The 26775-nt window shown below is 34.0% G+C and overlaps 1 protein-coding gene across 1 annotated transcript; it reads left to right on the top strand.

Moving 5' to 3' along the window:
• The first annotated feature begins 11888 nt into the window (after positions 1–11888).
• Positions 11889–20336, top strand: LOC123529491 (keratin, type I cytoskeletal 9-like). The gene is made up of 3 exons (XM_045309837.2): positions 11889–12319; positions 17373–17780; positions 18138–20336. Exons 1-3 carry the CDS (start codon positions 12022–12024, stop codon positions 18404–18406), a joined length of 975 nt encoding a protein of 324 aa, XP_045165772.2. The 5' UTR covers positions 11889–12021; the 3' UTR covers positions 18407–20336.
• The last annotated feature ends 6439 nt before the right edge of the window (positions 20337–26775 follow it).

The following is a 26775-nucleotide window of genomic DNA, read 5'->3' as shown; positions in this document are numbered from 1 at the left end:
AATATTCCATATTGCTGAGATTATCAACATATTTTATGCTTTCGTCAACGTTACAGAAAAAACTTGCTTGACCTTCCCTAATGAACATCCGGTCTAGAGGTCACGACAGTGTGCACATGTTTGGCGAAACGTAAACAAACAAAAACAGAATTTAAAAAAATCACAATTTTACACTAAAACTCGAAATGATGAATGAAATTCATCTTGTATACGATATTTAATTTGAAATCGTACATTGGTCTGCATCTGTTCTGTTTATTTTATTCATTTTGCACATTAATGCTGCATTTTCACATTTTAGCGAACACGTGTAGTAAAGTGACGATTGACATACATTTTCACAACAGCCAATCAGAATGGTTTTTTAATCTAGAACGGAACTTCACCAGGGAAGTTCAAGCAAGTTTTTTGTGTTACGTTGAAATTACTATAAACTACGCGTTGTTTTTCTAAGATAAGATGTATTAAAGAAATGTGACCGGTACTCAATGGAAGATAAATTACCACTTGTTTGATATCCATAGTACACATTTACCGCACTGCGTGTTTTAGGTATGAAATGCGCGATTGAAACGGGTTAGTATATTTTCCCGTTCATGACCATGGTTCTTATAGAATACCTAGGGGTAGGGTATAACACGTACGGAGGCATTTTCTTTCTGATCTGGTGCCAGTGGTCCACTAGTGAAATTTCCGAAAATATTAGAATATTTTCGATTACTTTCGAATCTTTACAAGTTTTTTCCTATTTGGCAATTTTATTTGTGAACTGAATTTTATAATTGTTTTGGCATTTCTAAATCTTTTACCTATGTATTAAACTAATTTTTAATATATCGTTTTGTTTATTTCAGATTCCTCGAACGGTATATTACACGGACGTTATAAACATAATATACACTTTGGAGAATGAAATTCATTGTAATGATTACATTATTTTCAGCAGCATGTGGGTTCTGTTTGAAATTTAAAGTGTTCACTTTTTGTGAACTTGAAAACTTACTTAAAAAGATACGAGATTTAGAATTAAAATTGGGGTAACTGTCAGGTAGGCGATTGAAACAGCCGCTGATCTAGAGCCTTGGGGTTTCCTACCTCCCCCTCCCACGTAGGAGTTAGGTTGGGTAACCCGCTCGCAGCACATCTGACTTTGGCTTTTCCAAAACTGTCTCAAACTTAATATAATATCTTTTTTTCTAATTATCTATATATATTACGAAATTGAATATAATAAGTAAAAAAAGGTATAAACATATTGGCAAAAAAAAAATGCATTTCGGTGCCGTTTTGTATTTCTGGGGTGTTAAAATGAGGAAAAGCAAAAAAGCGTTGATTGTGTGATTATTTACAGTTATTATAGATTTGAGTCGATTAAAATGGTAAAAGGGAAACTTAATAAACCGGACGGCTTAACGGCATGCCCCTAACCTTAGACTTTTTGTAGTTTTGTTTGTTTTAAGGCATCGCCACAGTCAGAATTCCGTATCAGTTCAAACTTTCAGGCCGAGTATTTTTCTCTTGAAAATTGCACTAAAGCCTTAACAGTTGGTCAAATTATCATCAACATAGAAGCATATGATGATTTATAGTACATATGCCACTTGTAAAATGTTTGAGTCTCGTTTAGACCGAAAGTTTACCCAAAAATATTGAAATCTTATGTGCAGTCAAACTCCAATATAAAAATATTACAAAGACAAAATTTAGTTCATTTTAAAATACAATATGTATACTGCGAACTCTTACGGAATTTTTGTCGAAATTTTTCCGGGTTATTGCATTAGACACAAAAAGACAACCCCGTGTAAATTTAATTTAAAATGTTGTTTGTACATGCATTACTGACCACAGCTAGCAAGGTAAACCTATACACAATCCTATAATATCACCTGTTTATATACATGTAAATTATGTGTGAACAGATAACACAAATTGGATAAATTGATGGTGTTAGGATTTTTGTGTATAATTCAGTAACCAGGTAACATTTCAAAATAATTTCCTAAGACTTTGTTCTTCACGGTCTGCTTTACACTTGGCTGTAATTATCTTTTAAATGTATTGAATATATATTGAGTTTGACTGCACGTAAAATTGCAAAATTTTGTCATTCTGCCCAGAGAAAAATATCGAACAAAGGCATAATACAGGTAGTGAAATGCACATCCTTTTACTTGCATATGTTCACATAGATATTTAGAACGTATTTATGACAAAATTATTGACTTTATTATTACCACTTATAGTCATCTTTTATTTTTATGAAAATTTGCATGTAAAATTTTGAGTAAAATGGCCGCCACTGTGGCGATGCCTTAAGGTCAGACACTGCTATCAATTTTTCCATAGGCTTACATTGTAAGAAATGACTCTGTATGACCCCCTCAAAACTTTTGTTGACACATGAGGTGCCATTTACCCTGTCAAATAGCCTTCCAGACACAAAAAAAATAACATTTTTACATGGGCATGCAGGATCCATTTTTTTCTATTTCCATTCAAAGACAACCACCCTCAACTGTGCATGGAATTTAGTGGGGAATTCCAACAAGTACTTACTTCACTCAATTGCTAATTTCAAAGTTAAATATATAGCCAGGCAGCTATAAAATACTTCCAAATGCACAGAAAACATTATATTTCCAGATTTTAAGGATATTTTCATGATTCAAAGCAACACATTTTTAACCAATCAGCTGAAGTCTCATTGAATGCTACGAGCTGTATTGAAAATATGGAGTAAAACTGCATTTTCTTATTTAAATGACCACCATGGAGTCAATGTTGAGGCAGTATACATGAAACTCCTCCTGTATTGAATGAATATAGTCCACTTCAACCAAATACTGCTTACATACACTTTCAAGCATAAATGCTACTGCAAAGAGCTGTTTTCATACCCCACCCATCACAAAAACAGTGTTTTTCTGCATTATCAACACATTTCTCATCCTAGGGGATTACTGAAAGTGACTTAAGCATTCAAAATACAATAAATAAACACTAGCTGATATTAACATAAAGATTACATACTATTGACACTGTCATTAGAGCATTTTGCACCTTACATGTCTTTCAAACAGACCTCTGCTGCATATTCTTTTCATCAGTTTTTGACCACTATGCATTAGATATAAGCATTTTCCCCATTGAAAGACAACAAATTATATAAAAATGATGCAAATGTAAGCAAAAGGAGGCATAACCTTGCCAGGTATATCAATTTTGCTGCTGAAAATTCCTGTGCTCTCAAATAGATGACAGTCAACCACCTCTGAAGTGCCATTTTAAGGTTATTTTCACACATATTTTAAAAATGGAAATGGAAAACACATATTTTAGAACATATTTTTGCAATTAAGAATGCCTGAGAAACTACTCTGGCATGAAAATAATTATTGTAGAGCCCAAAATACTTCACTGAAACAGTTAAAAGCAGAAATATAAGAATTACAAACAATTAAAGGGAGATAATTCACTTAAAATATGTATTACTTTTTCATTTCTGATAACTCCTTGGCTCAAGTTTGGCATTTTTCTGACAACCTGACTCACAACAAGACTAAAAATGAGTTATAAAAGCTGTACATCATGCTGGAAAGCAAATAAAATATGTATCAACTTACCACCAAAGAAATGTGTTCAAATGACAAATACCTCTCCTGCTCTATCCAACAAGACAGCACACAACAGACTACTGTTTTATCCTTAGAATGCCTATATAATGTAACTGAAGACTGGCCACTTAAACAATACAAGTAAAATAACTAATTTTTGTAATATAACTTCCAGCTGAACCCCACAAACAACACATTTTACTGAATAAGTGATTCTAGAGCAATGTCTATCTAGCTGAGTCTTTACAGCAGCAAGCTTACAGATATTTTAATATTCTACTTTCAATGTTATTCCTGCTTCCAATTGAGCTTTTGAACATCTGAATCAGTAAAAAAAATCTGAAATATGTGATACATAATCTTTGTTCACACAAAAAGAGAAATAGAAATGGCAAAAATGGCGCCCGGAGACTTTCATTGCTTTAAGGAAAAGAGAAAAAAATTATATATACAATTTTGAAGGTTGTAGGGGCAAAACTTAAATTAAGTCTGCCTATAACTATGTATTTTTAGTGTCGTACCTCTACATTTATTTATCAGTAAGCATTCTGGCACTGTCAGTACATGGTTTTCCTACAATCTTGTTCAAAAGTCTTCATGGAACCACAGCCAGTTGAGTATGTTCTGAGACCTAAATAAAAGATTTACAAAAAAATAACTATGCATTCATCCAACACTCTACCCCTCCTTAATATCCTGCTAAATGAGAAAATTCTGAATCCATGCAGACACCAAAAACTTGAAATATCACTTGGATCACATGAAAACACATATTTGAAATATTGATAATTCAAAGTTTGAGCACCTCTGGTCTTGATATTGGCTAAAAGTATGTACCTACATGTTTAAATTCCTGCAATTATAGTACTGAACAACCTTGGAAGCTTTGATTCTGTTAAAAACACCAGCAGAAGCATGTTAAATAGCAAAATCTAGTTTTCTGTTCCTGTTACTTCAGTTAAGTCACAGTTGAAATGAAACCTTCTTTAGGTCAGACACTGCTATTAATTTTTCCATAGGCTTACATTGTAAGAAATGACTCTGTATGACCCCCTCAAAACTTTTGTTGACACATGAGGTGCCATTTATCCTGTCAAATAGCCTTCCAGACACAAAAAAATAACATTTTTACATGGGCATGCAGGATCCATTTTTTTCTATTTCCATTCAAAGACAACCACCCTCAACTGTGCATGGAATTTAGTGGGGAATTCCAACAAGTACTTACTTCACTAAATTGCTAATTTCAAAGTTAAATATATAGCCAGGCAGCTATAAAATACTTCAAAATGCACAGAAAACAGTATATTTCCAGATTTTAAGGATATTTTCATGATTCAAAGCAACACATTTTTAACCAATCAGCTGAAGTCTCATTGAATGCTACGGGTTTCCCTACACAGTTTTCAACCAATGCGAAGCCGGCAAATAATAACAACATTTGACCTAAAGGTGTATGAACTTAGGTTAAGCACAGGAGCCTTAAATTCTATCCAAAAGCCACGAAAAGTCTGTATATAAAAAGAGACCCCCCTTCTATATAATAAAAAAAACAGGAATGAAACGAATTCACACCCCATCCACCACGAGAAAACAAGAACATTTCAGTAAGCAGTGCGAGTGTTCTCGGGTGGCGTAATTATCTAAAGGCAACTAAAATATATATGGGACTGTGCTTACTGGTCGTTTCACCGTATTAACTAACGATTTCAACAACATTTCGTTCATCGTCCAAACCATTGCGTGACGTCACATTTTTTATTATATAGAAGGGGGGTCTTTTTTATATACAGACTTTTCGTGGCTTTTGGATAGAGTTTCTGGCTCCTGTGTAATAATGTACTCTCTATTTCAAGCGTTTTTAGCTTTCCTATATATCTGAAGGTTGTCTGATTTTATTTTCATTACTTTGGATGTAGTTTCGTATGTCTCTACTACCCTTTAATGAACCGTTAGATGGATCTTCATCAGATTTGGTCAGTAGCCTCACTGTAAGGCATTCTCCATTTTTTCAAACGGAGGCACTTGACCCCTTATTTGGGACACGTGACATGTTTTGTGTTTTGTTTGTTACCATTCATGATTCAGTGTTTCAAAGGTCAAACAGTCATGCAATGTCAGGTTAGCCATTTAGGGCCACGATGGCCCTCTTCTTTATTCATAGTTAGGGCATAAGCTCGACACACCTTTCATCTGAGTTTTATTCATCTTTTAAACATTTTGGGTGTACTAAACTAATGGAAACAGTTTTGGTATTTACGAATATTTTAATCATTCCACTTGTAACATATCTAAAATACGCGAGTAGTAACATCTGAAAAAATCATTAAATGAGATAATTGGACAACTCGTAGTACCACTGAAAAACAGCTATAAACACCGTTTACATAGAATTCAATGTATCTTCTGTGCTGTATTTGACCTCGTCAGAATCATCTTGACCCACGCACTAGTTCACCCATCCGCTTCAGTAAGTTCCGAGCTATTTAAAAGTAGTGAATATATTACCTGTGTTAATGATTACAACGAACATCAAGTTGACGATAGCGTAAATCATGTCCTTGTTATCAACATCCACACTGTCCTCGATGGTGATCGGGCACCCAGCGCTAAAAACTTCTAAACTTTAGGACACTATCCTGGATGGTGATGTGGCACCCTCAATGATGGTGATCGGGCACCCAGCGCTAAAAACTTGTAAACTTTAGGACACTATCCTGGATGGTGATCTGGCACCCTCAATGATGGTGATCGGGCTCCCTGCGCTAAAAACTTGTAAACTTTATGACACCATCCTGGATGGTGATCTGGCACCCTCATTGATGATGATCTGGCACCCAATGCTAAAATCACGTAGGGTGCCAGAGACTCTCCAGTAATCTATTTTCAGTACCAGATCACCAGCCTTTCCTACTCCCAGGTTGTTACAGGAATAGCAAAGACGAAAATTTTCCAAGTACATTTTTGTACATATACCGACATACTATGTATATACATGTACATAACCATTATAAACTATACATGTTGCATATAAATGTACACACATATACATAAAGCAACTCTTGACAATATGGCGACGGCCGATAAGAAGCACCTATATCTTTCAAGTATATAAGCGCAGGTCTACTGAGGGCAGCCGTCCGAGACTACTATTTTCCCGACAGTTATAACAGTCAAGGCTGCCGTAACAGTTAAGGGGATCAAATTTACATGTATCATCTTAAAACAATATAAAGCATGTACTAGTGCCCCACAACAAAAGTACATAGCTGTACATAACTGTACAGGTTATAAAGGTGGAATAGTTCTAAACAAACTGAAACTGAACACTTCCAAAACTGAATTTATTATGTTTGGTAGCAGACCTCAATTGAACAAATGTTTTACAAATTCCATTAACATTGCTGGTGATGATGTCAAACGTGAAAGCACAATTAGATATCTCGGTGCATTTCTTGACGAAACCTTGAACTTTAAAGATCATATAAATCGCAAATGTCGTACAGCCATGTTGAATTACCTACGAATTAAGAACATCCGAAAATACTTAACAAAAGCAGTCACTGGAATTTTAGTTTTATCTCTAGTTATTTCACATCTGGATTATTGCAATGTCATACTGTATGGTGTAGCTAACTGTGAGGTGCGCAAGAAGCAACGTATTCAAAACATGTGCGCAAAACTTTCCCTTAACAGGAGGAAATTTGACAGTTCTTAACAAGCATTGTAACACTTACATTAGTTGCCGGTGAAAGCAAAAATTGAGTTCAAGATACTCTCTTTCATGTGTCACACTGGTAGAGCACCTCTGTACTTAACAGAATTGCTTACAGAGTATATTCCTAGTAGACAAGGTTTGAGATCGTCTGAAAATTCTGAATGTCGTTATGTTGTTCCATACAACAAGTGCAAAACATTCAATGATAGAAGTTTCTGTACTATTGGTCCAAAACTTTGAAATGAACTGCCGTTAGAACTACGCAAAAGTAAATCACTTGACACATTCAAAAAAAATCTTAAGACACTGTATTTCAGAGATTTCGCGGCATTGTTTTTAAATTTTTGATAACTGTTTATCATGCGAAAATAGCAGGTGACAGTTCTTAAATTTTTTGTAAACGGTTTTACATTTCAACATTTATATCTCCAAGGTTTGTTTAATAACCGCACTTGTTGGTAAGGCTATATGGGTAGGGAAGTGTGTAGTATTTCTTTCTTAAATAGTATATGATGGCACCATTACCCGTTGGGGGGGGGGGGGGTATTGGTACACTGGTATTCGCAATAGGGGTAAAGTGACCTCAATGGGAGGACTGTTTATTACAATAAGGCTGTTATTATTATTGTTGTCATTATTAATATTGTTATAATAACTATTATTATCATTATTATGTACAACGCCATTGAATATATCATTGTATAAAAATACGCGTTTAATTATTCAGTTTCAGTTTCAGATGTGACTGCAGGCAACTTTCTTCCACACGGAGTGTGTGCATATCGGATGCCTCTCTGTGGTAAATGAGAAAATGTTCGCGCACAAGACCACCAACGACCTCCAACGTCAGGTAGCTCGGAAAATCGAAATTTTCGTCCTGAACAGAGGTGTTTGCATAAGTACATATGAACCATAGGAAGACGTAGCTATTTTCCTCCGTGTGGTACTGTTTATATGGTGGCCCTTAAAAAGTCTTTGTATGATACAGAGACTTTTAAGGGCCGCCATATAAACAGTACGACTTTTGACTCAAGAAAAAACCTACTATGTCTACTACAGGCAATCTGACTAAAGTACATCTCCTATTACGCTACGCATAGGATCTGACAACTAGCTATTGATGGCCTCGTTCTGACAACCTTCCGCTAGCCAATCAAAAGCTAACTTACAACATTCTGCAAGCGTTAAAAAGCCTTGGTTTTTGATATCAACAATTTTTATGTCGAAAGATGTCAGATAGCCAGTTAGCTCAGTCGGTAGGGCACTTGCTCAGTCAAATTCAGTGAGTATTTATTTATTTTTTTCTTATAAAAATATATCATGTGCCGATTTTATCTAATCCTGCGATAGGTAACTGAAACTGATTAATTTGATTAAACGCCTATGTAGAAAAAACAACATTTTTCAAGATAATTCATTTTTCACGAAAACAAGCATGGTTTCGCAAAAGATATTTTAATAATTTATTTATTATCGCATGCAGAAGTTGGCACAATCGTGATTTTTTCGGCGTGCCGTATTAAGTACGATTTTATGACCTCGTATGACCTTATGCCGCCTGAATAATGTACCAATCGGATTGCTTGGTAAGGTATTCTCGGTATTTTCAGCCATAGTGAGAGATTTTGTAAGAGTGGTGCTGATTGGAGGAAAGGCTGAAAATGCGTTCGTCATCTATAACCTCTATAAGTATAGCACCATCGGGTTGTATGCGATCATATTTCTGTTTTGTTAAGTTTTCTTCTTAAGTTATTTCTGTTTTGTTAAGTTTCCTTTCCTTAAGTTTTGTTTTTACAAAAAGGTTATTTGTTTATACAGTTATTAACTCTTTCCCTGCATTGCAGCAACAATTTCTAACCAGTGCAAATCATTACTAACCTGCAACAACATGTCCGATACTGTTAAATTTTAGATTCTAAATTTTAAATTAATCTTTCCGTTGAAAACAGTACTGTACATATTCTGAATGACAGAAAAAATTGATAATAAGCTGAAATAGGGTAAGGGTTCATGTTGCTTCCAACAAGTCCAGAAATAAGTATAGAACGTATTTCAATATTGTTTGCTTACTGTTACCATCTTTTAAGCACCAAAGGCTCAAAGTGAGCTTTTGTGATTGTTTGGTGTCCGTCGTGTGTCCCTCCACAATTTCTAAACACAGTCTTCTTCAGAACTACTGTCCTTATTTATACAAAACTTCACAGAGGCCCCTTTCAACATTGCCAAAAGATTTAAAATACAGGTTTCTGCCCATATATAACTTGTGCTTCAGTTACATCTCGCCGACCATCTTTTTTAAAGATAGTTCTTGTTTTCACTTAGGAACAAGAGTTTATTTTCATGAAAGGTTTTTAATTTTTCATGAAAACTATACGAATTTTCGCGAAAACGTTCCGCTTAAGTGGATGCAGAAATATGTCATTGATTCTAACATGAGCAGCGAATAACCTAGTTTTTCATTCTTATGCGAAACAATATATCACGGATCTTCGTGATATATTCTTACGCAGAAGAACTCAAAACACGGATTATTCTACGATAAACCACACTTGGGAACTTATTATTTCTTAAATAACCATACAATACAGATCAGTTAATCATTACCAAAAAAATTAAATTTAGCGTCGGGACTATCTCACCAACCAGTATGGAGAATACTGTATTTAGCAATTGCAATGACAGATCAGATAATAAAACGAAATTCAAGTTCTTTTCAATGCAAAGGGGAACAACTATCGCACAAATAAATACTAAGATATCATTGTAGTTACGTCACCTCTTAACGGGAACAGGGTTTAAAGCAGTCTTGTCGTTCTGGCGAACGCGCCAATGTACCATGACGATATTTTGGTCGTAATGGCGTGCGTCCATGTGACCTGAATTCTCGCATAAATAATGATCGGTGAATGATCGGTTTGTCAGTAATCATAGGTAAAATTGCTGAACGTTTGAAACGAAAATGATTTATGTGTATTTTTATAGGACAAAATTTTACTTTGTATAGAAACAGGCCTGTGGTAGATTAGAAGAGGGCAAGTGTACCTACAATGGCAGGCCTGTTTATATTTGAAAACAGTCTTACAATTGTTGAAAATGATGATCTTAGAAAACACCTGAGTTGTCTAAAAAAACAAGGACATAATTATATCAAACAGTCTAAAGCTGAGTTCACTTAAGTTGAAACCGGGGCTTCCATGGCTGAGGGGTTAAAGTCACTGACTTCAAATCACTTGCTCCTCATCGATGTGGGTTCGAGCCTCGCTCAGGGCGTTGAATTCTTTATGTGAGGAAACAATTCAGCTGGCTAACGGAAAGTCGGAGGTTCTACCCAGGTGCCCGCTGGTGATAAAATAATGCACGGAGGGGCACCTGGGGTCTTCCTCCGCCGTCAAAGCTGGAAAATCGCCATATGACCTATAAATGTGTCGGTGCGACGTTAAACCCAGCAAACGGAACCGGTTATACAAATTACCCAACCAAATGAACTGATATAGGTTATTGTTAAGGCAGACATGTCGGGCTTTATAATGAACTCTTAGCTATTTCAAAAAACGTAATCTACATGGTCAGCGGTGTAACCGTGGTCTCTGATAAGAGGCAATCGATGATTTATACCATACTGGACTATTTTGTCATTTAAGGCTGAACACAACTAAATCCGGCTGTTCTTATTTCCTTTAAAATCCACATACTTGATAACGTTTTTCGACATTTTCTAGAATAATATCAGGTTTTCAGAGACTCAGTATATTCTCATAAAGAACTATATCGCTACTATAGAAAAGGAAAGCGAAAAAGGGGTGTAAACTTTTATATATTAAAGAGAGCTACACTTCATAAAATACAACCCGATGTATGTACTCATTTTCATAAAATTCTTATACTCCCACGAGATATCAATTGCACGTGATCGTACACGCACATCGGGTGATAAATACATCTGTTTTTGTGAACATGAATCAATAAGCACATCTCATGCTAGAGTATCTTTAAAAATTACTGAACGTTCTAAGGCTATATCTAAAATAAACCAATACCGAAACTACTTTTTCCAAAAAAAAAAAAAACAGTTTTGGTAAAAATAAGGACTGGTAACTTAAAATGTGTTAAAAATGACAGAACATGTCTTTTGAGATTTGAACCTAAGACTTCAAGATTAAACTCCTTTTCCGGTGCAAACTGACATTATGCCACGTTGACCCAACAACATAAGCGGTAAAATCTGAAATGCGATCAATACAAAGCAAACAAAAGAACTTCTAGATCTTTGTCTGTCCATGAATTGTTTCAGGTGCACTAGATTACAAAAATATGCACCTATCTTAGAGAAAAGAAAAGAAAATATATAATTTCTATAATTTTACAACCCATGTAGTGTTATAATTGAACAATGTTGATACAAAATGTAGCGTAATTAAAATATACGATTTTCAAATTGTATTGTAGTGTATCAATTACCGCATATTCGTATCGGATGACAAAAAGTCTAAATTATAATAGAAATGTCATACAAAAGGAGTTACTTTTGAAAACGTTGACTGGCTGTAGAAAGCTAAAGAACGAGATCTCATATTGATATAGAAATCAGTTAGCGGACGTTCGTCAGAAATGAATGTTCGTCCGGACAGTTTCTGTTGATTAAAGTTCTTATACAAAATAACCTTTATTAGAGTTTAGACGCAAAATATGACGCCGTTCGGCGTTTCAAGACTGTGTTTTATCATAGTGATTTTGGTACAGGGGAACCAAGCTATCGATTGTTTGGCGTATAAATCTGGTAATGCTGTGACAATTCCCCAGAACATCGAATGTACATTGTCGTCGGATCTCGATGCCGACACAATTGTAGTTAGTGGCACAATAACTATTACAATGTCGGCAGAGATTATTGCTACTACCATTGATATACAAGCAGGTGGTAAAATTGCTGCTGATGCTGTGGTTTCCGGTGGAACAGGGAAAGGAAATGCTCACGGATCTGGAGGTAAAATATGTTCGAAAGCCGCTAAAACGTATGTATGAAAACCACATGTTGCATTATAAGTTTTATGATTTATGCCGTGCCATGAGAAAACCAACATAGTGGGTATGCGACCAACATGGATCCAGACCAGCCTGCGCATCCGCGCAGTCTGGTCAGGCTCCATGCTGTTCGCTTTTAAAGCCTATTGGAATTGGAGAAACTGTTAGCGAACAGCATGGAGCCTGACCAGACTGCGCGGATGCGCAGGCTGGTCTGGATCCATGCTGGTCGCATACCCACTATGTTGGTTTTCCCATGGCGCGGCTCATTTATGCTTGATTCATCAATTCTGCAAGAGTATTCTTCCATATTTTCTTTCAAACCTATCTTTAACGCTAAAAGCTATTTCGAATACTGTAGTTTAACTGCCTTTAAAGATCAAGTGATTTTAAAGGGAACAGGTTCATTAAATTTAGTTTGTTCATGTGTTCTAAAATTTATTTTAGTTGCTTATATGTTGCATAGGGCTATATTCATAGACAATACTCCATCATCACTCATTGAGTACACTCAAAATAAATTGCATAACGGTCACGTCTTTACTCTGGAAAGATTCAATTTGTATTCATAAAAGTGAGTGGCAGTCAAGTCAACTCCCGAGAGTGAGTGAAATTTAAGGGAGGCCTTGGGGACACTTGAGTGTTTCTCAAGGTATCATAATGCAAGTTTAGTTGATAAATTTACAATGTTTACTTCATCTGAAGTTAAGAAAACAGTCGCGTATGTATTTAAAGCGAAAGTATTTATGTAAGGTATTGTGGAAAAATATATCATCGTCTTTTTTAATACATTTTATTGAGGACGACGAAAATGCAAAAAGAAAATAATAATAGACAGTAAATTGATGCAAACGATTAAAAATATTAATTAATTAATAAATAAAATTAAAAATAAAAACTTCGAACTCCACTCACACTCCCGCAAGGTCTACTCGAGGCCCACTTGAGTGATACTTACCCAAGTTTGAGTCAAGTGAGTTTGAGTGACGACTATTAATATAGCCCTAAGACTTTTGAAAATTTTATAACAATTAACCAGTAAATTTCTTTTTTTTTTCAAGTGTCGCAATGTGTCTGAAATATAATTGGAGAATTCTAAGAAATTCAGTTCAGTTACACTCTTTGTGGCTTTAAAATGACGTAAAATATAGATCTGCATTGTTTATGTGTACTTAAAATTGCCGCTAATCAGTTTTTATTTTTTGTGTTAAATATTACAATTTTACTGAAATTTAAGACGCCTGGGTACATGTATTTATACGTTCTTTGGTTCTGTATTTATACGTTCTGTTACCAATTATATTGAATTTGATATTATTGTGTTTTGTCTATAACTAAAGCTTCTCTTTCAATTCCAACAATACAAATCTCGATGATAATCTCAAGTATATCTGAATCTAATAAAACACCAAATAGTTTTCAAGTAAGTTTAGAACAAATAAGAAAAATGTTCTAAATGTGTGCATACCATAGAGATGCCGATCTTTCTACTTTAGAACAATAAAAATACCAAAATAAAATAATAAACGCCGATTGCCAGTTCGATTCGTTTTTAAAACTCATTTTGGTCGATTCATTTAATTTTTTTCTGTTATTTTGAGGTGTTGAGTCGAACATAAACGTAATAGTTCTACGAAAATAATAAAGCGAGGACAAACTTTGGAAAAATTTTAACTGCAAGTTTGCATGTGAAAAAAAGTGTAATTGCGAAAATCGGTAATCTGAAATAAGGCACTGCCTCAATCGGGAATCGATCCGACTTCAACTCATCCCATAACATTTGAAAAGAACTGCGATAGCACGGAAGGACACATTTTTTAATTCGATAGTAAATATCTCATTCGGTGTATCGCATGTTACCGTAAAGGGATCGATCCCGATTTTTGTCGCTACGCGTAGGATTGATTCCCTATCAATTTAAAGTAGATTTTTGAATAAAAGCAACACTGATAAATATAATTGTATTGTTTTACAGGTATTTTAAGCCTCTTGGATAGGCGCAACCTCCGGAGAGGTATATTTATTTATATGAACTGTACTCACTGGGTGCTTTTATTTACAAGTGCACATTACGTGTATATACCATATATCCATATTTCTACTGATGTGCAAGACGTTGTGCTTCGGACAAGTTATGTAGACGCTTATAAGGCACAAGGAAAATGCGTATTCTTCCAAAAAAATCCGAAGTCAAACGCTCTGTACACGTCCCGGAAGTACACATTTTTTATTTTTATAGTATATATCTCATTCGGTATATCGCATGTTACCGTTCGCGACGAAAATCAGTAGGATCGATTCCCTATTATAAAAAAGTTCTCATTTTTTTCGAGTATATGATTTGCCTACCCATAAAACTTCCAATTAAAACTTGTGAAAAGACATTTATTGTCCAAAGTAATAAGAAAATTAATTGAATATTTATCAACAATGATTATAACATGAAAGATATATAATAGCCTCGTTAATTGTGTGCAGGGCGTTTTCTTAATGGTGTGCATCTTATTATATTCGTGCATATTTTATTCATTTAAGATTCCAATTGGTTACAGTTTACTTGGCTTTGCTTTGAAAACACTTTACAACCTCATATCCCTTTTTTAGTTTAATCAATGATTTAAACATTCATTGAGAAACATAAATCGACTTGCTCAAAATCAAATTTTGCAAGTTTTAAATTACAAATGATATACAATGAAAACTTGTGATTAACTGCTAAATGCCTATTCTATCCCAAGGATGTACCTCCAACTTCGATTTAATGTGACAAAACTACGACGTGACAAAACTACGACACTTAACGACAAAGTAAAGATGTTTTGATAATCTAAAAAGTCACCTTGAAGAAATTTTAAGGTATAGGTCCATGTTTCGGAGAAAAAAGTTCAAACGTCATCAAATCATAGAAAGAAAGCATTGTTTTACATGAAAATTTAACAGCATATGAAACATTTATATTATTCTACAAAATCATTGTCAATTTATTCATGTATGTATTGAATTCCGGAAAGGGACTGCATGAAGGGGCCACACTTCTGGACAGTTCAGCGCCTTTAAAAACTCACCATTTTTAAACAGCTGTTACATGTTTTCGTTTTGATGCATTTGCAACATCGTGCGAGTGTTTAAACTTTACATAACTAGGTAAAACATCGTTTTTGACAATTGTTTACATTTATTTCTTTACAAATGACATTCTTATTCAAAGGGGGACAACTCATTAAGAATATTTTAAGTATCCAACTCTGTGGGACAGAACAGTAAAGCATGTATTGGACAGATAAGTTGTGCGTCAAGGTCCTGTTCATTTACTAAAAAAATCTGTTATTTTGTGATATACTGCTAAACCTTAACTATTTTTCTGCTTTGCTAAATATCCAGATAAATGGCAAATTCATATTTCAAACGGCAGTCTCCATGCGTATTTTCTTGCCGACATTGTCATTTGCTCTCTAAATTAGACGCATTACTTGAAATTTTACGAAAATTGTATTTATAGGGACTATAGTTTTTTTGCGCATCTTTCTGCGCAGTCGACACTTTCTATAGAAAACTGAAGTGAAGTCAACATTTGTTGAAACATTTGACAGACAATTTTAAATATGAGGAATCTTGAATGAAATAACATTTTTGATAAGTTTTATCAGTAATCAAATGTTGATACTGGTTTATGTTGTATTGACAAGTGTCATGCCTGACAGGTATCTTGCCATTTTTGTGGTTGTGTTTTCACGTCGCATTTTAGTACAAAGACAGTGGTGTTCATATAATGTAAGACAATTTGACTTAGTACTGATAAGACAGTATCACCTTTCAGATTATTTACTATTCAATTATAGAAAAAATTAAGAATTTTAAAACTTTTTTTTAACTTCTAGCAGATATATATGTAATCAATTTGGTCAGGTTCGTGCCATTTTTCGCCCGAACAGGTGTTGTATTCAAGCGGTCTTAACATAAAATTTAGCCTGGTGACCCATACATTTTTAGCCATTTTTATGCTCACAATACAATTATTTATACACAAGAAAAACAGGGAAAAAATCTATGAAACAGTTTTTCAAAATTAAAAAAAAAAAATTCTTCACTATGGGTATTTTTCATTGAAAAAAGTTCACAAAAGTGAATATGAAACAATATTTTTGTTTCATTTGTACCCATTATTGTAAGGATATAGTATTACAAATATGACTATGATATCAAATAAGTATATGATAAATCTGTAATAAGAATAAACCTTATTGTGCTGTCTTGATGTATATTTTGGTTGGTATATATAAAAAAAACCCAGAAAATTATGAAAATGTTGAAAAATCGCTGGCAGTTTTAGCAACAGTGGGTGTGTTCAAAACGATTTTTCACAAAAACAACCCATTGTTTTTATTTGTTCATTGTTTTCAGCACAAATTTTCCTATCATATATGTGAATTTGAAATAAATTCTATGAAAGGAAAAAAACTATAGGAATTCACTTTATATCGCATAGTATTACCATATTGCGCTATGAAAAAAATATATTACCCCTGCCGTACACTGTGAAACCCCAGCGTTGATGTCATAATCGTATTTATAAAGATTCTTTTTAAAAGCAATGTTTTGTTAAAAGAAAGTTAATATTATCAGGGATGGGTGTGTGGTTAGCGCAAAAAAAAACAACAGTAAATATAACATATTAGAATGGTACACACGAATAAGGACGTCGACTTGTGAAGAGTTCACAAACCGCGATAGTTGCTATAGCCAGTCCCACACTTACCGGCATAAATTCAGCAGCCAAAGTGAAAAAGATGTCAAGCCTAAAAAATCCATTCAGGCTACCAGCTTGGCGGTTTAGATCAACATCTTACACATTTGAGTTTAGTATTTTACACTATTTTTGTTTGATTCCACAGCAACAGCTAGTTATTTTTCACATATTCAGTTGAGAAATGTAATGTTTCAAAAACTGAATTATGCCGTTTTATTAACTGATTTTCAACATCTTCCACAGAGAATGTTGTGTATTACTTTTTCAGGCGGCCACGGAGGACGTGGAGGCAGTCCAGCCAATAATTTCCTTGCGAGTTCTGACGCAATCGCATATGGAGATATCTTTAACTACGGCATGTATATGTCCGGAAGTGAAGGTGGTGGCACAGGTGCCGGCTTAGGCGGTGGATTCATCCATATAGGTGCCGACGATGTGACAGTTAATGGAATACTGTCGGCAAATGGCGGTGACGCTACTGGAAGTGGGGGTGGCGGAAGTGGAGGAAACGTCATGCTTGATATCCACAATTCTTTTTCCGGTTCCGGTGTAATATTAGCTCGAGGGGGTGACGGCTCAGGTGGTGGCGGCGGCGGCGGTGGTGGTAGAATATCTATAGCACACCATCAAACCCCATCATTCACAGGAGATATTTTTGCAGATGGAGGTCTAGGTGGTAAGTTTATTAATAAAGCCGGTGCTAAAAAATATAGAAACTTATTAGGTTCTCGGAGATGAAATCGTAACGTTGATTTTACTGATGCAATAATAATTAGTCTTCTCAGGATACATTCAAACAAAATCGAAATTGAATTTAAAAAAAAACAACACGAAACTTACTGAATTACTGTTTTCACTGCACGCTTTATGTATGTTACTGTCCTGTTTTCCTTTAAATTCCAATATAAGCTAGCCAGTCTACATATAAACCACATCAATTGAGTAGATTTCTTAATTTGGCTTATTAACTGACGATTGAAACCAGGTTCATCATAGTTTTTTTTCATGTTTAAATAATCTTGTATTTGTACAGGTACAACGGAAACGACACTGTCAGCCTCTGGCTCGTCTATGAGTTCTAGCTCCAGGCAATCCTCGAACCCGGACTCTTATGGTTACCTAGGTCATCACAACTCAAAATCTTGGAGACCATCAACCTATGCAGGCTCCTATCTGGAAATGAGTCTCGGCACAGAGAGTTATGTCACGGCTATCAAGACGAAAGGCGGCTCAGGCTATTATGTAGAAACATATACAGTCCGGTTTTACAATGCTACATCTAGCTCATGGGTATGCTATTAGTAATTCAAGAACATTTTCTCAACAAATAGTGAAGTAAAACTTACGCACCTTCCTGTTGGTATTCAACACTTAGGTTCTGTGCTTGACATGCAGGCAGAAATAGTCTTTTATGTAATGTAAATTATAGTTTCTAATTTTTAGAAGTCATAATTTGCTCAAAATTTAGATATCTTTCGATTCAGATTATTTCTTGTCCGAATATCATTGAACATCATAGAAAACGTATGTTTTTCTTTCGGAAATCATAATTTAATACCTTTAGTTGATACAAATTTCACAAAACTTCAAAAATACTTAGATGCGAAATTGCGCCATGTACAGTTTAATATTGAATACATAACTCCATTAGATGTAAAAAAATATCATTGATAAACTTGACTTATCAAAATCTACTGGTCTTGACGGTATCGGACCAAGATTGTTGAGATATTGTGGAGATCATATTGCTTGTGCAATTGCATCTATTATAAATAGTAGTATATACAATGGTACTTTTCCTGATAAATTAAAAGAAGCAAGGGTTATTCCTAAATTCAAGTCAGGTAACAAACAAGACCAAGGAAACTATAGACCTATTTCCGTACTTAATACAATATCTAAAATATTTGAACGTCACATTGCTACACAGTTACAGGACTTCTTTAATCGAACAGATATAATACACAAAAATCAATCAGGATTCAGACCTAACCACTCCTGTCAGACTGCTTTAACATAACTAACAGAAACGTGGCTAAAAGACATTGACAATGGGGAGTATGTAGGGGCTATCTTTCTTGACTTAAGGAAAGCTTTTGATATGGTGGATCATGAAATACTGATATATAAACTGAAACTTTACCATTTTACAGACAGAACATTGGATATATTTAAACCTTATTTAGCTAATCGAACACAGACTCTAGAAGTAAAGAAGCTGCATTCCAAAAGAATGACAGTACAATCTGGTGTCCCGCAAGGATCCATACTAGGTCCCCTTCTTTTCCTGATATATATCAATGACATGGCGTTAATTTCAAATACTACCAACATTGATCTATATGCCGATGACTCCACCCTACATAAATCCGCCGACAGTATTACAAAAATTCAGTCTGAACTTCAGTATAGCCTAAATAGTGTCCATAATTGGTGTAAAATAAATAACATGTCACTTCATCCTTCAAAAACAAAATGTATGGTATTGAGCACTAGAGTCAAAATAAAACATACTAAAAAACTTGAGTTAATTTTAGACGGTTCGGTCATTGAAAATGTGAAGTGTCAGAAAGTTCTAGGTGTATATTTCGATGAAACTCTGTCTTGGCAATCCCACGTTAGTACCGTGGCCAATAAACTAAACTCAAAAATTGCTCTACTTAGAAGAATGGCATTTTTCTTAACAGATGAGATGAAACTATTGTATTACAATGCATATATTATGTCAACCATGGAGTATTGTTGCAATATCTAGGGACTTTGTCACAAATCGGACACTGATAAAATTACAGTTTGCAGAGACGCGCTATAAAAATAATCACAAAATCAAAGTGTAGCAACTTTGATGAAGTATTAAAAAATTCAAAACTTCTGTCTTTTGAGAACAGGTGCAAATACCATATTTCATTATTAGTGTACAAAAGTAAAACAGGAGATTGTCCTATATACATTTCAGATTTACTACATTTTGTTCATAATGATCATTACAGTCTGCGCTCAGTCGAAAACATGGATCTTTCTATTGTTAAACCTAAAACAAACTACCTGAAACAAACATTTAGCTACAAAGCTGCACACATATGGAATTCACTTCCTTCTTACATTAAACTTCATAATAATAATATAACTACTTTCAAGCATAATTTAAAGAATTTTCTCTTGTTACAATAGTTTTTAGCAATTAATTACTTGTAATTACAAGAATTTTGTTGAATTGATGTTACTGTATTCGTTTCCAGTAATAATGATATTCATACTATCTTATTATTTCAGATACTAATTTTTCATTATCTTATGGGCTCAGACTGATCTTTTTTGTTATGAAATCATACATTGTCATGTATAATCTTTGTGACGCATGGTAATTCTTTTAAAACATAGTTATTGTTACATACGTTTATTTAAGACTTCTTTAATTTGAGACGTGTTTGTCGAGAAAATTTAAGTAATTCTGATATGTGTATTTTTGTATAAATGTTAAATTATAAATTGACTGTATGATTGTGTGTATGTGTGAATGTATATCAATTGAAGGCCATACTGGAAATAAGTTGTAAAATATCTGTATTTGTACACTTAGTATGTCACCTTCAGAAAATAAAGTTATTATTATTATTATTATTATATGATTTGTATGTAATGCTCGTCGATTGCTTGACAGACAAGTCAATACATGGTCCAGTGATAAATTCCGCTATTGTTAATGGGTTACATGGGTTCGAAATTCAAGTCAGGATATAGAATTTCCTCAATGTGATGAGGATATCAAGCTGGTTTCCGGAAACCCGATTTCTCCACCTAGATGCCTCTGGGGTCTATTTTCATCAGTTGAAGCCGCAGTATTATCTAACTTAACTTATGCGGCTTAAATGTATCTTTGGTACGTAGGTACGCGTAGGAGATGAGAATTACGTGTTCGATGGAAATACAGATTCGTCAAACCAAGTCACAAAGCAATTACCGTGGCCATTATACACCAGCAAAGTGCGGCTGTACCCGGTGTCGTACTCAGGCGCCCCGGAATTGTCTTTCCAGTTGCTAGGATACGCTCCAGGTATGACATGACCAGTTTAAAGCGAACACATTTTGTTCTATCGTTTCATTAGTACCCTAGTGCTGAACAATAAATTCGTCGACATTTCTAAGCTATATTAATTATTTAAAATAACTTTTATAAACTATATATGCTATGAACATGAGCTCTTTTTAGTTTTTTAGTTGTCATATTGCGACATTTCTTTGATATTCACCCAATGTTGACCTACCGCTAGACCTAAATTTCCGCACCTGCATGCATGTCGATTAATACTAATTTTGTTTTGTACTAAAGCAGTTATGTTGTTTCCTAATGTGCAAAACACACACACACACACACACACACACACACACACACACACCATGCATATACATCATCTAAATGTTCACAAAGGTGAGGAAGATTTTATTTTAAATTTTGACAATATCTTATATGCTTTTCATTTAATAGCCTGTGATATGTTAAGGGTCTGGAGGATTTTTTTAAATTATCATGATAATATATCATTTTTTTCTTAATGGACATATTGTGAAAGATTTCTAAAAGTAAAAATAAAACAGGCAGAGTTTTATAAATTTTGAGGCTCGGGCTTGCCTTACAGAAAACATCCACAATAAAATTTGCTGCGGATAAGCTCAACTCCAAAAATTAAGATATTTCTGTAACCACTTGCTGCGTTCTAAAACTTTATGAGTATTAATTTGAAAATGTTTTTAGTGCATGAAAATGTCATAAAAATGTTTTGTTGTTTTGTTTTTTTTTTCAAACGGACTCCCGCTGAGAAAAAAGTGAAAAGTATAAAAAGTATATTTATCCCATCAATAAATAAAATATTCACAATGAACACCCTTTCATTTTCATGCCAAATTCTTACAAAGAAAATATGCTAACAGTCACAACTTAAGATAAAAATACAAAAATTTGCTATGAACCCCATCAGACTTCCGCCATCGTAATATTATACAGATACCCCAAATTTTCAACAGGAATCTTCTCTACCTGCAGGTACTTCAGCACTTAAACCAACTGGAATTTGCAGCGAGGCATCAAAAGGTATGTTTATATTATTTTAAAGGTGGATAATCAGATTTTGGCCATGTAACGGATTTGTTCGAAACTTCAGCATCTGATCATTTACACTCATTTATGTTCACTTAACACGTAATACAAATTAGATTTTCACTGGAGGTATTATTAAAATTTCATTTTCTATCCTGGTTGCCCAACCAAGATAGAGTTATTTTATCATAAGTATAAATTTGATAAACATACTTTGCGTAAGGAAATGTATAAATATTAGACATATTGTAATATATTTGTAAAATATTTGCATTAAAAATTATGTATTTAGACGGAATTCATTAGAAACACAAGTTTGAAAAATTATTATTACCTCCCTTTGCCTATCTTGGTTGCGCAACCAAGATAGATTGGAAATAAATGAATTCAGAAGCTACACACAGCTTTAAAACTTGCATTTTGGTTCAGACTGTTCAATAGTTGATATGTCTATCAAATGCAAATGTAAAACTAGACATTGTATCGAAATAAAAAGAAATACCCAGCTTTTTATATACTTTCATATTAAAGGGGAGTAATTACAAAATTTTATAAAAATGATAAAATATACATTTCAAATAGGAATCTAACTCTATGTAATCGGCCTTTTTGTTCCTTAAATAATACTCTACCAGAATATACAAAAAGCAAAAAATGTCATTAAATGTTGATTAAATGTGATTGACCACCTTTAAAGCAGTGGTAATGCTGTAACTACAAAGTAATATAAGGCTTTTCTTCAGCGGCAACCTATTCGTTTTCATTCAAAGAGTCACACTTTCAGTTGCATGTAACACTAACTTGATTAAAGACACACAACAACCAGTGACTTACTTTTTCTCCCACAGAAACTTCATGAAAATCATTCTGATAATTTACAGCTATACCACAAGTATCCAGGTGGATAATTTAGATTTCTGAATAAATACGTTTTTACAACTTCGTCTGCAAACGTATTCTGTCAACTTAGTCTCTTTTCAAGTTTTAAAGACATAGATGAATAACTGTTTTACATTGTAGAAACAAGGTGTGATCGAAATTTAACTAAATACATAAAATGACAAGACCAATCATTCAACCCCTACGCCATCAAGCTAGTTGTTGATTTACTTCGAATATATTTTGTTTTGAACGAGAATGCTTCCGATTGTTTACTTGCGTATCGTACATCTTAAAACAAAAACAAAACAAAAAAACCCAAACCCACACACACCATAATACTGTGCGGTACTTACAGTTCGATTACTAGGTCATACGTGTTTACACGTTTTCAAACCAAACTTTCTCTACTTACAAAATGACCTTTCTACTTTCTGATTATGTTTTGTTTCAGCTTGAGCTCACGTTTTTCTTATACTAAAAGCACTAAATTATGGAAGCGGGAGTTAAGGTTACAAAACGCAATCTTTAATGTTTACAAACATGATGTTAACAAAAACTGAACTGTATATAATGGAATATTGGAATGTATCCAAACTATGTCATTATTTCTACCAAAGCGGACAATATGCGACAAAGAGAGATCAACAAAACAATACCATCAAAAAGTAAAAAAGTGTTCTGCGATAAAAGGTAATAAAGCGAGGCGACCAGTGCCAAAAATTGTAGCATATTGGTTGTCTCTGGCAACCACATAATACCAAAGACTTTCATTTTAAAGGTGGTCAATCACATTTAAGAAACTTTTCGCTTTTCATATATTCTGTTAAGGTTCTAGTTAAGGAACAAAAACGCGGCCGTTACATGGAGTCAGATCCCTATTAGAAATGTATATTTTACAGACTGTTATAAAAATTTGTGACAACTTTCATTTAATATCGAAGCATTTAAAAAGTCAAGCATCTTTTGATTTTCAATGTTTTACTAGTTTTAAATTTCCAATTGATAGACTTGTGGGCCCCAGTTTCAGTCTCTAACATTTTGTATTTTAAATTAGTGTATTTAGCCTATTATATGTATGCTCGCTTTCGGTTTACCTACGATCTTAAAACTGTGAATCAACCCTTAGCCTGCTGGTGGCAACTGATTCTGCCTTTGCGACCATTGCAGACTAAGATCAACCTGCAGTCTGATCATGGTCTGCACTGTCCGTCATTCAGTCAGTATCTTTTTGGTAAGCACCCCTTTTAACAGTTAATGGTACTGTCCAAATTAAAAAACGGACACGTTCATTATAGAAATTTAGCAGGGCAATAGTTAAGAGAAACCAATATTCGCCTTGTCACGGTATCGAAATAATCGAAAGTATGTATCGGCAAGTTGTAACAGGATAAATTGACATTATCCCCGATGTGTCTTATGCTCTTGGTGATAATGTACGTGTAAATTGAAGTTGTAGTAGACACTTGCACCAGACCAGAAAGTAAACGTCATTGTAAATGTTATGCCCTTCTCTGAAAAGGAAAGTATGAACATCATTGTCATTACCTGAAAATATACTAACCCATTTAGTTTCGACAAATGAGTACTATGCATATTGAACAAGTTGTAATTTATCTTCCATCGTGCACCAATGTTTCTAAACACTTCGAGTACTTTATGTTTTCGTCAACGTTACAAAAGGAAAACTTTGATATAGTTTGATATCAGTCCCTACTGTTTAAACAAACTTTTTTAGCTATGTCACAGCTCAGTTTTAATACATAAAAATGTACACATGTGTTTTTACCCCTTTACTTAATGTCAAAACAGCTGCGGAAAACATGCATTTGGTTTGAATTAGATTCAAATTCGGTACCTGCTACACTTGCGTTTGGTATTTCGGTGTTGTTATAATCGATAATAATTACATTTATTTAATTAACACCATAAAATACATACAACTTAGCTTCTGACAATTGCCTTCTGAACAGCAGGACTTTAATTATATAAGAGACAGTTAAAACTTACGGAATCTGTTAAAATTAATCTTTTTAGGGCTTTCTGTACATTTTCTTTATACAACGTTCTTAATATTATATATATCGACTTCCGAAATGTAAACCTTTAGAGCACTATTCGAGCGATTAAAAACAATGACGGTAAGTCAAAATACATTATCACTCAAGATATCAAAGATTGTTCTTTGGCCGAGTTTTGTTAAGTCTTGTATTTGGCACAAATATTTCAAAACAGTGACTTACTTTCTTTTTCTTCCATTATGATTTTGACATGATTTCGTGTCAAAAATACTTGAAAATTCAAAATCGATTACTTCATGGTCTGGTGCCAGCATGTCTTTTATCTAAAACAAATTAAATTTTTACAAAAAGATACTTATTTTGATAACATCTACTTATAACTATTATTTATTTTTTAAAATATTGTGTTAAAATTTTAATTAGAGTCATTATAGTCATTAGGATTTGAAATATTTTAAAGGTTTGATCGATAAGAGAAACATATTTTGTTCTTATAATTATAAAAGGAAAAATATCAAAGTTTATGTATCGATTAACCAACTTACTACCGAAGTTAATGACGATATAGTTTTGTTCGGTGCACTAGAACTGGTCGAAAGACATTTGGTGAAATACGAGAGTGGGTCGATTATGACATTAGGTCTACTGCGTCTTTAATACGACAAATGGTCGAAATGAATATTTTATACTGCGTTTTGTCATATAATGCACTGTTGTGAAATATTATAATGTTTATAAACTTTATTTTTATATTGATCCTGTATGACGTTTAAGATATTTGCGAATTAAGACGAAGCTGGGACGCTAAATATTAGTAATATATCTAAATACTATGAAAAGGAGAAACCCCCAAATACTAATAAAAAAAGTGGAAGCATATTGACCTATGTAGAACGTCGCATAATTGTTAATTTGTACAATTTGATGGCTATTTAAACGTTGTATAACGCAAATGTTACATTTAAAAAGTTCCAAGTTTTAGCAGTGACCTATGATCAACCACATCAACTGCTTTATTCTATTTAAAATCGATCATCACAGTTGTATGAAATAATCGTCATAAGATAATGAAATTCGTACCTTTCTTTGACAATGTTTAATGATATAATATCAACATTTTTGAAGGGCGGGCTTAACCTCTACCAAAATTATAAGTGTAGGTCTGACAATCGTAGAATCATGTTCATGGTTATACAAAATAAATCCATTCGGATGAATTACCAATGACCGAGCCAAATATGCCTGTCGCCATTCACACTGACCGTTTAGTTTTTATAAGATCTATGGATGAAGCCCACAGTGAGTCACTGCGTTCCAGATAACCATTCAGATCATGTTAATTTCTGATTCATGTGAGGTAACGTTGGGTTCATCTTAGATTTGAGGCACATTTGTGTTTGTTTTCCCATACATTTGTTTTGTTACAAATAGAGTGTTACAAATAGATCAAAAGTATATTTTAATAGCGCAATTTATAAATGAGATATTTATACAGTTTTGTTTTTTATTTGCATGCAGATTGTTTGTTGCTTTTTGTTTTTGTTTTGTAAAGTTACAATTTGTACAGGTGACATGACATTTTAATAGATAAAATGTGAATTCTGGTTTTTTTCTGCTTTATCATAGCTGTTAACGAATGACATTGAGGTACACAGCAGTTGCCATAGAACAGAAAA

The sequence above is a fragment of the Mercenaria mercenaria genome, chromosome 13 (assembly GCF_021730395.1).
Source record: "Mercenaria mercenaria strain notata chromosome 13, MADL_Memer_1, whole genome shotgun sequence".
NCBI lineage: Eukaryota > Metazoa > Mollusca > Bivalvia > Venerida > Veneridae > Mercenaria > Mercenaria mercenaria.
The sequence above is the reverse complement of the archived record's forward strand: the minus strand, read 5'-3'. Positions and strand labels throughout refer to the sequence as shown.